Genomic DNA, 16,090 nt, shown 5'->3' with positions numbered 1-16,090 from the left:
GTTAAAAAATCATTTTGTCCATTAAATTTCAAATCTCTTTTCTTTAAAAACCTTTGTTTTAGGGGGCCAGGGGTTTGGCCTAGTGGTAGAGTGCCTGCCTAGCATGCATGAAGACCCGGGTTCGATTCCTCGGTACCACATACATAGAAAAAAGCCAGAAGTGGTGCTGAGGCTCAAGTGGTAGAGCTCTAGCCTTGAGAAAGTCCAAGGACAGTGCTCAGGCCCTGAACTCCAGCCCAGGACTGGCAAAAAAATAAAATAAAAACCTTTGTTTTGGGGGACAGGCACTTGGACTCAGTCAGCCCCATGTTGCTGGTCAGTATTTTCACTCACAGCTGGTGTAGTACTTCCTCAGCCTCCAGTTAAGTACTAATTGAGCTTCTTTTGGAGGCAGAGTCTCATGGTCTTTGCTGCTTGGGCGGGCTTTGACCCACAACCTTCAGATTTAAAGACTCCTCTAAGTAACTAACGTCACAGGTGTGAGCCACTAGTGCTTGGCTTCCATTTGGCTAATTTTAAATGATCTGTTTTGAGTTTGATAATTCTTCTGAAAAATCATATCTTGTGTTGAAATTCTGTATTGAGAATTTTAGTTCTGTCTTGGCTGATGGGATTATAGTTGAGTGCGGTTGGATCCTGGTCATGTGGTTAATGATAAGGCTGCAGTGGAGGCCAGTTAGGTCCTGTATCCTGGGCTTTAGTCCATGGGTGAACTGGACAATATTCTGGACCTTGGGATAGGGGAGGGTGACAGTAGAATGGAGATCTGTTTCAGTGTTTGTGGGCAAGGGACCTGTTACTGTTAGCCGTAAGAGTAACTTCTTTTGGATGGGCTCCCATTGTATTATTGGATAGCTCCATGAGCTTGCAATATTGCCAACAGTATATATGATAGGAGTTTCCTGGAACTGAGATACAGTTGTTTGTGTCTATAGCCAAGACTTAAGTGTCACCTTTCTCTAGGATCATGGAAAGATGTGACTTCCATTGAGTTTCTTTGTGTGTTGCCCTGTTCTCAGATTACAGTTGAAGGACTAGAGTCAATTTATAGGGTTGTTTCATGATTGATAATGTAGCATGTCAGAGCATCAGCCTGCAAACTCTACCGAATATTCTTCCCTCTCACCCCTGGAACTGACAGAACTGTTTTCATTTCAGAGTCAACAGTAGCCAGGAGAGGCCCTGGCTCATTTGAAGATACATTGAAAGATAGGATGACAAGCCTGCCACAGAAAAATAGATTTGTGCATCTTCAGTTGGCTGGTCCAACTGAGTGGCATCAGTGAACTAGACTCACAGCAGTTTCCTATGTGGGCACATTACTCACAGAGTATGAGGGGCTAGAACTTGTAGTAACTGCTGTGGGATAAGAAGCATGTTTGAATGTGTTTTAGCAAGGAAATTCTCCAGAATGTAGTACTGGTCTAGAACTAAGGCAGAAATCCTTCTGAATCATCGTGTGTATGTGTGTGTGTGTGTGTGTGTTTTGTGGGGCTTGAACTCTACTCCTGGGTGCTGTCCCTGAACTCTTCAGCTCAAGGCTGTCACTCTGCCACTTGAGCCACAGCTCCACTTTTGGTTTTCTGGTAGTTAATTGGAGATGAGCATCCCACGGACATTAGTGGCTGGGCTAGCTTTGAACTGTGATCCTCAGATCTCAGCCTCCTGAGTAGCTAACCTCCTCAGCTGTAGACTGAGTCACTGTGTCCAGCTTGAATCTTCTTTTTGACAGAGGTTGATAGGCCTGTCTTCCCAGTTTTGAGGCTTGAACTCAGGGCCTGGACATTGTCCTTAGACACTTCTGGCTTTTCTGTGTACAGTACCAAGGAATTGAGCCCAGGGCTTTGTGCATTCCAGGCAAGCACTCTACCATTAGGCCATGCTACTGGCTCTCCCTCTGGGTTCTTATGGGAGCAGTACTAGACTGGGACAATAAAGCAAGGGAATGCAGGAACTGTTACAGGATAACTGTCAGAACCATGCCTAGACTAATGCTCATGATTCCTCCTGAAGCCCTTGGCCTGGTTTTGGTAGCAAGTTTTGAGGTTAAATTGGGCTGTAGTGATACAATGTTTGAGGAGCGGATTGATTTTTGTATCTAAATGCCTTCACTGGGTTTTATTGTCTGTAGGAAGAATGTATGTGCATGATCTGCTGTTTACCTGTTTTCTTTCTTCCTACTTTAAGCTCACTATACACTACTTTCTATTTTGGTACTTTATCTTTACTGTACTATTTGTACTGCCTTGTGTGGGTGTATTACCTCTTGTCTCCTTGTATATGAACAGTACGTGCTGTTTCTGAATCTTCGGTCTTCTCTGCTTACCAAGCATTCTTCTAGGAAACTTCCAATTCCTTTATCCTCATTCTACCATGTCTAGGTTATGTGTCCTGTAACACCTTTGTATAACTTCTCTTAACTACTCATATGCTTGTTTATTCCAGTTCTTACTCACATGAAATTTGGGTATTCTTGGTCCCCTAAGATCTTTTGAAGGCTTTGAGAGCTCTGGTTTTCTGCTTTAATATTTCTGCTCATGACTTGCATGCTACTCAGAACTCATAAGACAATGCTATAAAAAGGTAGCAATTCTTTTAAAATTTCTACTCTGGTTGATTTATTATTATTATTTTTTTCATGAACTCTGGGTCTGGGCATTGTCCCCTGAGCTTCCTTTGTTCAAGTCTAGTGCTCTATCACTTGAGCCACAGTGCCACTATCAGCCTTTTCTGTTTATGTGGTACTGAAGAATTGGACCCAGGGCTTCATGCATGCTAGGCAAACATTCTCAAACTAAGTCAACTTCCCAGCCTTCCTCACCACATTTCTAATGGAGTTTGCATCACCCTAAGTCGAGTCCTCCTAGCTTTAAGTCCTAGAACTCATCTTCCTCCATCTTCGCAGTTTGATTATAAAGGACAATTTGCTTTGAAGGGATATACTTTTTATCAAAACTGAACAATCTGCCTCGAGCTATACCCTTTTACTTAAGGCCTGGGCTTGTCCCTGAGCTCTTTTGCTGAAGGCTAGTGCTCTTTCTATGGTTTGGAGCCATCACCACTTCTGATTTTTTGAGTAGTCAAATGGAGATAAGAGTCACACTGGGACTTTTCTGCCCAGGCTGGTTCTGAACTGCCAAGTTGCAGATCTCAGCTTACAGGCCTGAGCCATTGGTGCCTGGCTGGCTGCTTTTCCATATCTCTTGATGTTACTTCCTTAGAACCAATTATTTCTAGAAAAGAACCCTGTGTAGTTTTAGCTTTTTGCTGTTTTTTTTTTTTTCTAATAAGTTAATTTTTTGTGCTGGTCTTGGGCTCAAATTCAGGCCTGGGCCTAGGTACTCTGCCTGAGTGCACCCCCCCCCCCGCCCCCAAGGCTAGCACACTGAGCAGTTCCACTTCTGATTTTTTGGGTGGTTAATTGGAGATAAGATTCTCTTGGAGTTTTCTGCCTGGGCTAGCTTCCAACTGTGATCCTCAGAACTTAGCCTTCAGAGTAGCTAGGATTGGACAGGCTTCTGAGAGGCTCTTAATATGAAGAAGCTTTAACATGTAAAAATCACTTTAAAATGTAATATGAACCACGCATCCTCATTATATTCACATCATTACTCTGTTATTAAGTATATGAGTTAAGATGTATCAAGTAGACATGAGTTTTGGAAGTCTATTCGGAAGTCTCTTACCCTTTCCCCCACTTTGTTTTTGGTTGGTTGTGGGGCTTGAACTCTGGGCCTTGTCCCTGTCCCTGAGCTCTTCAGCTCAAGGCTTACTGCTCTTTCACTTGAGCCATAGCATCACTTCCAGTTTTCTGGTGTTTAATTGGCGATAAGAGTCTCTCAGACTTCAGTGTCCGGGCTGGCTTTGAACTGCATCCTCAGTTCTCAGCCTTCTGAGTAGCTGGGATTACAGGCGTGAGCCACGCCTGTTTGCAACTTTTTACTAAGAAGTCCGTTCTTATCTAAAACTCCCTGGGTATGACTGAGATCTTTGATAGTAATAAACGCTATGTACATGAGGTAAAACTCTGAAATTCAAAATGATCTGAATTAATGTTCTGCATACAAATGTAACACCACCATTGGAAAATTCCAGTAGTGAAAGGCTGACAGGGAGGCCTAGGTGTAGGTCTGTATCCTTGCATTTAGTAGGTTGAGGTGGAAAAATGAAGAACAGCTTTGGCTGAATAACAAGCCCCCCTCTCAAAAAAGCTGGGCACATGAGAAATATTACATAAAATTACATTCAGGCTGCAAATAATATAAGATGTATAAAAAACTTGGGTGGATTTGATGTTTATACTGGTCCAGTCTGCATTGTGCATGTGCAGATATTCCAAAATTTGTAAAAATAAAAGAAGCCCGATACCAAGTATTCCAGAGAAAAATAGAGTCTTTACATACTTTTTTTCTTATTCACATATATCTGTGACAACTTGTAAGTTATAAATTTACAACTTGCAAATTAGGCATAGGAAGACATTAACAACACTAATAGTAAATTAGAACATTTATTCAAAGTACTATGTCTGATTATTCAAAGTAGATATCTGATTGTGGTCTCTTTCCTAAATTATTATTATTTATTTATCATTATCATTATTTTTTTTTTGCCAGTCCTGGAGCTTGTACTTTGGTCTGTGCTCTGTAAAACCCCATTTAAAGAGAGGGCCTGTTGATACTTTTGTAGGTTTGTTTGTTTCTAGTACTGGGTTTGCACTCAGATTTGTTTCCTTCCTTCCTTCCTTCCTTCCTTCCTTCCTTCCTTCCTTCCTTCCTTCCTTCCTTCCTTCCTTCCTTCCTTTCTTCCTTCCTTGATTTGTTGTTGTTGTTGTTTTGTATGCCAGTCCTGTAGCTTGAACAATTGCTCAAGGGCCTGCGCACTGTCCTTGGGCTTTCTCACAGGTAGAACTCTACCACTTGAACCACAGCACCACTTCCAGCCTTTTCTACGTATGTGATACTGAGGAATTGAACTTGGGTCTTCATGCATGCTAGGCAAACACTCTACCACTAGGCCAAACTCCTGGCCCTGAGAGTCTCAGTATTTTCTACCTGGATGGCTTTGAACCTCGGTCCTCTGAATCTCAGCCTTATGCGTAGCTAGGTAGGCATGGGTCACTGTTGCCCAAGCTACTGTAATTTTTAAGCGATAACATATAATCATATTTAGAAGACTCATTAAATTGTGGCTATTCTTTGATAGTTCTCTTGCCTGTTTCTCAACAAGAATGTGAGCTGTTTATTAAGGATAATATTTGTTACTTTTTTTACTTCAATTAAAAAATAATTATAAAGGTGATGTACAAGACATTTTTTACTTTTGCTGTAGTATTTTGAACAGATTGGATTTCAAGAGGAACTAATAGGGATTAGGTTTTTCTTGTGTTTTAGAATCAACATGGGGATTTTTTTTTCATATTAGCAAATTGTGGCATTTATAGTAAAGCTGTTAGACAAATTGTCTTATGATCAAAATCAGTCACATTGTTTGACAAGTGCCACTCTGCTGAAAGACTGTGTAGCTATTTTCATTTTTTTCTTTGGGGATATTCACTCTTTGAGTACCAGATGAACAAGTTGATTTGTGTTTGGAGACCAGATAATTTTGAAAATGTTGAAATATACTCAATATGTTTAGATTCTTTAGCTATAAAAGTTGGTTAGGTTCCAGGACTGGCAGAAACAAACAAACAAAAGTTGGCTAAACCTAAGACCTGTTGAAGGGAGAGCATGTTAACATCTCTTCATTGCATTATTGGGACAAAGTACACTCATTGCTGAGAAGGGCCCTGTAATGTGTACTTTTTAAATTAATATATTTTTTATTGTTTAATTTTTTATTAAAAATGGGGAATGGAGCCATCTAACTTTGTATAGATTAGCTTCAATAAGTTGCATATAAGTAAAATGTGAGTTGATTATACTTCCGTTTCTTAGAAAGTTCTAAGAGATCATACAAAAGAACAAAGGGGTCTTCTTTCTCAGCAGCACTTGAGTATCTTGGTCCTGGGATTTGAAGACAATTCAGACTCCCACCTGCAGTGTTAATAGCGATCTCTCCTGGCCACATCCCCACTAGTATCTGTTGTTATTAGATTTCTTGTTAATGGCCACTCTACCTGGTGTGAGGTGGAATCTCAAAGTTGTTTTGATTTCCATTTCTTTTATGGCTAGAGATACCAAGCATTTCTTCATGTGTCTATAGGCCATTCTTATTTCCTCTTCAGAAAAGTCCCTCTTTAAGTCTTTAGCCCACCTTTTAATGGAATGCTTTCTTTGAAGATTTGTTTTGGAGAGATTCATTTTTTTTTTAAGCTGTAGATATATTTTAGATATGAGGACCTTGTCTGTTGTATGGGTAGTGAAGATCTTCTCCCACTCTATGGGCTTTCTATTTAACTTGCTAGCTATGTCCTTTGCTATACAGATGCTCTGCAAAAGACTAAACATAGAGCTCCCCTATGACCCAGCAATTCCACTCCTTGGCATTTACTCCAATGTCTAGAAACAAGGACATACTAAAGCCACTAGCACAATGGTGCTCATTGCAGCATTATTTACCATAGTGATGATATGGAACCAACCCAGATGCCCCTCAGTAGGTGATTAGATCAAGAACATGTGGTACTTATACACAATGGAATTCTATGCTGCCATCAGAAAGAATGGCATTGCTCCATTTTTAAGGAAATGAAGACTTGGAAAAAATCATATTAAATGAAGTAAGCTAGACCCAAAGGAACATAGGCTCAATGGTCTCCCTCATTTATAATAATTAGTACCCACCTAGGATTCTCCTCACAGAGGATTACAATTGCTCAAGACCTAGGTACATAAGATCATATAGGATGAGACTAAATGAAAGGATCTCTAGGATATGGAAACAAGAGCTTTATCTTATGTGATTGTTGTTCTTAATATACTATGTTATTTCTCTTTTGTTGCCCTTTGGTTAATCTCATATTGTTATTGTATCTGACTTTGTTACCTAGTATATTGTATATATGTTTGTTTATTTGAAATAGGAAAAGGAAGGGGATAGGGGACAAAAACATGAGAAGTGATATCAGTGTGTGAGAAATAATGCACCTACTACCTGGCGAATATAACTGTAACCCCTCTATATATTACCCCGACCAAAAAAAAAATTAAATAAAAGAAGTCAAGTGTAGGAAGGCAGCCTCTCTAGATTTTGCTGTTAAAAGTCTTGTTCTACTGGATGCTGGTGACTCATGCCTGTAATCCTCAGGAGAATCATAGTTTGAAGCTAGCCTGTGTAGAAAAGTCTATGGGACTCTGTTAATTTCAATTAACTGCCAAAAAGCAGAAATGGAGCAGTGGCTCAAGTGGTAGAGCAGTAGCCAAGAGCACAAAATATCAGGCTTTGAATTTATGCCCCAGGACTAAACACACACACACACACATACACACACGTTGTATCTTGTTCTTCCCATATATGAATTTATTTATTGAGTAAGCTATACATTGTATATTCAGTGTTATGGATTGAAATCATGCATTTCTCAGATTTCAACCTCCTGAGTAGCTAGGGTTACAGGTATTAGCTTCAAAAACTTCTTTTTTTTTTTTTTTTGTGGGTCATGGAGCTTGAACTTGGCCTGGGAGCTGTCCCTGAGCTCTTCAGCTCAAGGCTACCACCCTACCTACTCCCATTTTCTAGAGGTTAATTGGAGATATGAGTCTCAGGTTCTTTTGTGCCTGGGCTGGCTTTGAGCCTTGATCCTCAAATCTCAGCCTCCTGAGTAGCCAGGATTACAGGCGTGAACCACCACACATCAAGAACATTCTTAATAAGCCATATAGACTGGTGATTATGAGCATGATTCTGAATCTGAGAGACCCAGGACTACAGTGTCACTGTCCAAATCAGCGCTGTCCATTGTGGCAGCCACCTGTTTCCAGTAGCTGTTAAGCTATGTGTATCTAAGTGGAATGACTGAATTATAAATTGCATTTAATTTAATTAAAGGCTAGGTTAATAATGGGTCTACGGTGTTACTTGCTTATGTCTTGAGTTCATGCATTGTACAGATGGAGTCATGTAAATTCACTTTTCTGGTTGTAAGAATAATGTAAGTAATTTATCATTGTGCCTGGATCAGTATATATGATTTGGGGAACTGGTAGTTAGTTATAATGAGATATTAAGCAATTGGACATATTTGCCTCTTGAGCATTAAACTTGTTTATTTTTATTCTTTCCTTCTAGGTTTAATTTATTTTTGGAATCAAGTGCAATATTAAAAAGAAAATAAACCACACTACATTATTGGAAGCCATTTCTACTTGTTACATTTAACATTTATGATTTGATTTGAATACTATCATGGGAGGAGCTGTGAGTGCTGGGGAAGATAATGATGACTTAATTGATAACCTTAAAGAAGCTCAGTATATCCGAACTGAGAGAGTAGAGCAAGCCTTCAGAGCGATTGATCGTGGAGATTATTATTTGGAAGGCTACAGAGACAATGCTTATAAAGACTTAGCCTGGAAGCATGGAAACATACACTTGTCAGCACCTTGCATTTATTCTGAAGTTATGGAAGCACTGAAACTTCAACCGGGATTATCTTTTCTAAACCTGGGAAGTGGAACCGGATATTTAAGTACAATGGTGGGATTAATTTTAGGTAATTTTATTTTTGTAAAATACTTCTTTAAACAGTAAGCTGAGTTTGTATTACTCCTCATGGTTAATAGGACTTGTAACGTTGTGTCCAGTATGTGTGATTGTATATACTCAAACTAGTTAAGTTCCTTACCTTAATGTGGAATGATAGAAAATAGACATAATCTTGGGGGCTGGGAGTTTGGCCTAGTGGTAGAGTGCTTGCCTAGCATGCACGAAGACCCGGGTTTGATTCCTTGGTACCACATACATAGAAAAAAGCCAGAAGTGGTGCTGAGGCTCGAGTGGTAGAGCTCTAGCCTTGAGAAAGTCCAAGGACAGTGCTCAGGCCCTGAGCTCAAGCCCAGGACTGGCAAAAAAAAAAAAAAAAAAAAAGAAAATAGACATAATCTTATTTCTGGTCCTAACCATGATACTCCTGCTCATTTGTAGATTTTTAGTAGTAGGAAAAAAGTGTGCATAGGAACTCTCTGTCATTGTACTTTAAATTGAGCAACTAATAGGTTAAGAATTATTGCTTAGTCTGTTTAGGTCAAAAGTGTTGTTTTTTTTTTTTTGTCATATAAAGTCTGATAGATTATTGTCTCTTTTCTCTTACGTGTCTGTCTGTCTTTGTCGTCCTAGGGATTGAACTCATGGTCTTTCACATGCTAGACAAATCTGTTGTTCTCACTGACCATTTTATTGTATTGTATTTTTTCATTCATTTATGTTACGTTATTACTGCAGCTCAAGCTCAGGGCCTGGTGCTCTTAGTTTTCTTGTTGGTAGCCATGGCTGTGCCTTTAATTTGTCGTTTTAGTGGTTAATTGGCTATGGAGTCTTGTAGACTACTCTGTCTAGGTTAGCTTTGAACCAAAATCCTTTAAGTCAGTCTGCTGAGTAGCTAAAATACACTTGTGCTTGGGTTCTCAATGTAGATTTAAAATATGTAGAGAATTATCCCAATTTTGTTAATAGCAGGATAGAGGTGTAGTAAAACTGGTACAACAAAGTGAGAGATTAGGGAAAAACACGGAAGTATTGCCTTCATTTCGATTGCAGCATACTTATTTTCTTTCTATTCTGCCAGACATTGTTCTACTAGGAAATAGAAGGAAAGGCAGGAAGAGCAATCTCTAAAACTATGATTATAGGTAATACTGAATCCAAGTTTCTGAGGAAACTTAATCTGTTTCCCTTGCTCCCCATTCATTTTGATTTGTGTTTTATGTGTATTTTAAGTAAAAGTAAGGAGGGATGATACCCATGGAAATCACCATTCAATTATGATTTGGAACCAAAGGACTATGAATATATTACCTAGTTATATGTGTAAAGTGCTTCATAGTGACTTCATTAACACAAGTCCTTTTCCTATTAAGAAATGATAGCACCCTGGTCAGCCTTAAGATGAGTATGCTAGGCACTCACTAGAGATAATGAGGACATAATCAGTTGTACTTGTTGGACTAATCTAGACTGAAACAGAGAGAGAGTAGGGCATCTCTGGTTATAATGTAGGAAAGGAAGATTCCCAAGGGAAATTCTGTTACTGAAGAAACACATGTAGAAGATGGGTTATAATTAGTTAATTCTTAATCAGAGAAGAGGCAGTTATAATTTTTCTTTGGATAAATCTACACTTGAAGCAGTCATCCATAAATTTAATTTTACCCTGAATATGGAGAATGGATCACATCCTAACATGGCTCAGTGAGACCTCATTTTGAATTTCAAAATGAAAATGAATTCTTTCAAATTGAAAATAAATTATGTATTGCTTATTTCTCTTTAGGTGTCTTCCCAGAACAAAGATTTTCACAAAGAATCTAGTACTTCATTTGTTCTTCTTTGATTAGTACTGTCTTTCCATTCTCATGCGAATTTTTTTGAAAAATTAAGGGTAAAAATGTCTGAAAAGTCTTGCACTTGGGCCAAGGAGGGTGGCCAGAGTGCTTGCCTAGCATGCACAAAGCCTTGGGTTTGAGTCCTTGGTACCACATACACAGAAAATGCCAGACATGGTGCTGTGGCTCAAATGGTAGAGGGCTAACCTTGAGGAAAAAAGCTCAACGACAGTGTTCAGGCCCCAAGTTCAAGCCCCAGGACTGGCAAAAAAAAAAAAAAGAAAGGAAAAAGAAAACAATACAAAGTCTTATTTTACCTGTACTTCCCAGGATTAAATTAAATATTAGAACTGTGAGGATAAGTTACTTTGATAGTCTCTGTCTAATACAGGTAGGGGTGGTTTTCCATTCTGTTTCTTTTTGCTTAGGGATTTTTATTTTCTTCATATAACCCATGCTATAAAAATTATAGGCTTTTAGCTGGGTACTAGTGGATCATGCCTGTAATCCTAGCTACTCAGGAGGGTGTGTGAGATCTGAGGATTGTAGGTTGTTTTTTTTTTTTTTTTTTTTTTTTTGCCAGTCCTGGGCTTGAGCTCAGGGCATGAACCCTGTCCTTGGACTTTCTCAAGGCTAGAGCTCTACCACTTGAGCCTCAGCACCACTTCCAGCTTTTTTTCTATGTATGTGGTACCGAGGAATTGAACCCAGGTCTTTGTGCATGCTGGGCAAGCACTCTACCACTAGGCCAAACCCCCAGCCCTGAGGATTGTAGTTCAAAACCAGACCAGGCAAGAAAGTCCAGGAGTTTCTTATCTCCAATTAATTTTTAAAAAATTTATCCTTATTGAGTAGTAGGTGCACTCTCTCTCTAATATATTTTTTAAAGAATTTATTAAAATTGATTTAATTTCTTGCAGTACTGGAGATTGAATTTAGGGTCTCAATTCTCTAGACAGATCTCTACCACTTTAGTCACCTAGGCTTCCACCCCTTTCCGTTCTGTTCTCTATTCTGCTTTAAAAACAGAAACAAACTTTTGTCTTTTTCTTTTGAAAATGTTTAACATCTGTTCTTCATGTGTAATATCATATTGGGCTCTAAGCAAATTTATTTTGAAAATATGTTTAGGCTATGACCTTAGGAAATCACTGGGATCCTTTTTTTAAGCCCCTTCATGTAATCTGCTTTTTATTTTGTTTTTCACTTCTGGTTAGGTTTTCTTGCAACCATTTAAAAATTACATATTTAAGAAGCGGTTGCCATACAGCATGTCAGTTAATAAGTACAATTCATCTTGATTAATTCTTGCCCTTTCCTCTCAACCTCACCTCCCTACCTTGTATCTTTTACCCATCTCCCCCCACCCCCCTCCACTCCCAGTCCTGGGCTTGAGCTCAGGGCCTGAACAGTGTCCTTGGGCTTTTTCAAGGCTAGAGTTTTATCACTTGAGCCACTGTGCCACTTCTAGCTTTTTCTATGAATGTGATACTGAGGAATCGAATCCAGGCTAGGCAAGCTCTACCACTAGGCCAAACTCCTGTCCTTATCCATCCTTTTAACCTGTATTGAGTTGTTACCATTATTCTGGGTTTTTGGGGTTTTTTTTTTTTTGCCAGTCCTGGGGCTTGAGCTCAGGGGCTGGGCACTGTACTTGAGCTTTCTCAAGGTTAAAGCTCTACCAGTTGAGCCACACCATCACTTCCAGCTTTTTTCCATGAATATAGTACTGAGGAATCTATCCCAGGGCTTCATGCCTGGGAGGCAAGCACTCAGTCTCAGAGTTTATGTATATTAGTGTTAATTGTACAGTAACAATAGTAAAAAGCAAAATAAATATTAGAAAGTTAATATAGAGTTTAGGAATTTTATAAGGTTTTTGGAAACCTCTCAGTGATGTAAAACTATTTTAGAAACTTTGTTAAGCATCGTTTAGACTTTTGTTGTTGTTATGTTTTCATTTTCTTGTTTTTTTCTTTGTATCAGTAGTGGGGGCTTGAACTCAGGACCTCCATGTTCTTAGTTGGCTTTTTAGCTCAAGGCTGATACTCTACCATTTGAACCACAGCTCCACTAGCTTTTGGTGGATAATTGGAGATGAGTCTCAAGGATTTGTCTGCCCAGTGCCCAAGCTGCACTGTGTTTTGCTGCACATCTGCTTTTTTTTTTGGTGGGTCATGTGGCTTGAGTTGGCCTGGGCTCTATCCCTGAGCTCTTCAGCTCAAACCTACCGCCCTACCCTTGAGCCATGCCCTTCTTCCCATTTTCTAGAGCTTAATTGGAGATAAGAGTCTCAGGTTCTCTTGTGCCTGCGTTGGCTTTGAACCTTGATCCTCAGATCTCAGCCTCCTGAGTAGCCAGGATTACTGGTGTGAGCCACTGTGCCCAGCCTGCACATCTGCTTTTATTGGAAACAGTAGGTGAAACCCAGCAATAGCACAAAACAAAAAACAAAAAAAGTGGGGATTCAGTGATGCCATCTGGTGACTACTGTGGGGATTTATACATAGATACCAGCCCAGAGGAGGAGGAAGAGGACACCAAAGCCCATGAAAAGTGAGGCCACCAAGGATTTCAGTTTTTGTAGATGTCCCAAGTGTACTTGGTGGAGGTAACCTCATAAATGAAGAACGGGGCCATGAAGAACATGCCAGTGGCCAGAAGCACCGCAGTCAGATGGGGGAAGACAGCCAGGTTGATGGGGTTTGTGTATCAGCTCATGGCCTTGAGCTCCATCTTGACTTTTTCAGTGTAAGCATCGTCCCTCCCAGGCTGGTTTTGAACCATATTCTCAGATCTCAGCATCCTGAGTAGGATTACAGGCATGAGCCACTGGCACCTGGCTGCATTTTAGTTTTTATTTTTGAGATCACCTCTCTATCCTGAATCATCTCTGTAGAAAATATAACTGTTCTTTATTACTATTTTCCAATTTTGTCTCTGAGAATTTCCATACTCAGTTTATTTGTAATTACCAAATTAATATAATATTTTTGATTTAGTTATCAGACTTTGCAGAGGAACACACAGTTGAATTGCCTGTTCTGTGTGTGTCTAAAGGAAGGAGTCAGGGCCCAAGCTTGCCCTTGGCTCAACAATTATGTGGAGATGAACAGAGGATGGAAAAGCAAGGAGCCAGGATGTTAATAAGAAGCACATTGAACTGGGCTCACTTAGCAGGGCTTGAATCTTAAATCTGGAGCTGGTTTGTGGGGTTGCCTCAGGCAAGTCATTAATTTATTGGGCTTCCCCCCCCCCCTTTTGTAAAGTAATTAGGTTCTACTAGGATGAGTATCTCAGATTTAAAATTGTAGTCTGAGATGTCTATATGTACACCTGGTCCTGTGTTGCCTAGCCAGTGTTTACTATATTTTATAAAACATGTCTACCAGAAATGAGAACCAGCTGTTTACTTCAGAAAATTATTAAACCTTTCTGAATTGGTTGTATGTGTGAAAGAGTTTGTGACTCTGCCAATATTAGAGCTCATACCTTTGGAATTGTCTTTACTGTGTTAACTTTCTTTAGGTTAGGTTAGGTTGATTTTGAATTGAGTGCTTCAAATAAAGGCAGAGGTTGAATGTACTCTAAAGGGCTTCTTGAGCCTGCTCATTAAAAAAAAATTGTATTATATTTCAGGGTGATGTATAGAGGTGTTATAGTTACATATGGTGGCTCATGGAGCTTCAACTCTGGGCCTGGGCATTGTCTCTGAGCTCCTCAGCTTAAGGCTACCACCCTACTGATGAGCCACAGCCCTACTTCTAGTGATTAATTGGAGATAAGAGTTTCACAATCTTTAGTGCCTAGGCTGGCTTTGAATTGTGATCCTCAGATTTCAGCCTCCTGAGTAGCTAGGCCACTGTATGAGGCCTTTTTTTGGGGGGGGTCGGGGGAAGTCCTGAGGCTTGAACTCAGGGCCTGGGCACTGTCCTTGAGCTTTCTTCATGGCTAGCTCTCTACCACTTGAATCATAGCACCATTTCTGACTTTTTCTGTGTATGTGACATGCACTCTTACCACTAGGCCATACTGCTGGCCCATTACTTCTTGAACATTGATATCCCTTCCCATTTTTTTTCCCATTTTCCTTCCCATTCCTTCCCAATCATCTTGGTTTTCCCTTTCCTTTCCATATTTCAAATAAACATATATACAGTATACCAGGTCTTAAAGTCATATATAGTAACAATATGAGATAAACCCAAGGGGGGGTAAAAGAACAACAATCACAAAGATAAACCTCTTGTTTTCCATTTAATCTCATCATATATGGCCATATGCACATAGCTTTTGAGCTTTTGTGATCCTAGACGTATAGTAATTGTTAAAATGAGTGTAACCATGGAGCCTATGTTTCTTTGGTTCTGACTTACTTCACTTAATATGATTTTTTCCAAGTCTTTCCATTTCCTTACAGATGGGGCACTATCATTCTTTTCCTTACAGATGGGGCACTATCATTCTTTCTGATGGCAACATAGAATTCCCTTGTATATAAATACCACATCTTCTTGGTCCATTCATCTACTTGGGGGGCATCTGGGTTCCATATCTTTTCTATGATAAATAATGATGCAATTAACATGGTTGTGCTAGTAGCTTTAGTGTGTCCTTGTTTATGGATATTTGGGTAAATGCCCAGGAGTGGAATTGCTGGATCATAGGGAAACTATATGTTTAGTCCTATGAGGAACCACCATACTGCTTTCCAGAGTGGTTGAATGAGTTTACATTCCCACCAATAGTGTAGTGGTATTCCCTTTTGGTCACATCCCTGCCAGTATCTGTTGTTTTTAGATTTTTTTTGATAATGGCCATTCTCACTGGAGTGAGGTAGAATCTCAAAGTTGTTTTGATTAGCATGTCTTATATGGCTAGAAATGTCAAACATTTCTTCATGTTTCAATTGACCATTCTCTTTATGTCTTTAATGGGATGGTTGTTTCTTTGAGGATTTGTTTTTGAGAGCTTCAATTTTTTAGCTGTAGGTATATTTTAGAAATGTGGCCCTTGTCTGTTGTATGGCTCATGAAGATCTTTTCCCATTCTGTGAACTTTAACTTGCTAGCAATTAGCCTGCTAATTGCTTCCCTCCCCTTCCCCTTTTCCCCCAGTTCTGGGACTTGAAATCTGAGCCTGGGCAAGGTTCCTGAGCTGTTTTGGTCTAGGCTAGCATTGTACCACTTGAGCAACAGCTCCACTTTTTTGGGGTGGTGGTGGTGGTGCTTAGTCAGAGATAATATTCTCAGACATTATTGTCTAGGCTGGCTTTCAACAGAGATCCTCAGATCTCAGCCTCCTGAGTAGCTAGGATTATAGACACGAGCCACCAGCACCTGGTTGACTGCTAAAATTTTATTTCCTGGGTTTTAACTCTTTCTTTGGATGTCAGATCTCCAAATCCTTCCTTTCCTCCTTCTTCCCCCTCCCTCCCTCCCTCCCTCCCTCCCTCCCTCCCTCCCTCCCTTCCTCCCTCCCTCCCTCCCTCCCTCCCTCCCTCGCTTTATTGGAAGTTTCATTAACTGTGAAGTGAAGAGTGGAATTTTCTTTTGTCTTCAAGCCTTCATGTATAAAGAAGTCATGGAATTTTTATGTCCAGTAAA

General features: G+C 39.8%; 1 protein-coding gene and 1 pseudogene across 2 annotated transcripts in view; one reads left to right on the top strand and one right to left on the bottom strand.

Annotated features, from left to right (window-relative positions):
* The window catches only part of Pcmtd1 (protein-L-isoaspartate (D-aspartate) O-methyltransferase domain containing 1), an 83,019-nt gene that overhangs the window by 26,836 nt on the left and 40,093 nt on the right, over positions 1-16,090 (top strand). For both annotated transcript variants that reach the window (XM_090338808.1, XM_090338809.1), the window contains one exon: positions 8,233-8,656. In XM_090338808.1, coding sequence (XP_090194934.1) covers positions 8,350-8,656 — 307 coding nt within the window. In that variant the 5' untranslated portion in view covers positions 8,233-8,349. The remainder of the gene's footprint in view (positions 1-8,232; positions 8,657-16,090) is intronic.
* Positions 12,964-13,220, bottom strand: LOC150058704 (dolichyl-diphosphooligosaccharide--protein glycosyltransferase subunit TMEM258 pseudogene; annotated as a pseudogene).

This window comes from Megascapheus bottae, chromosome 9, assembly GCF_031878675.1.
Source record: "Megascapheus bottae isolate mThoBot1 chromosome 9, mThoBot2.hap1, whole genome shotgun sequence".
Taxonomy (NCBI): domain Eukaryota; kingdom Metazoa; phylum Chordata; class Mammalia; order Rodentia; family Geomyidae; genus Megascapheus; species Megascapheus bottae.
The sequence above is the reverse complement of the archived record's forward strand: the minus strand, read 5'-3'. Positions and strand labels throughout refer to the sequence as shown.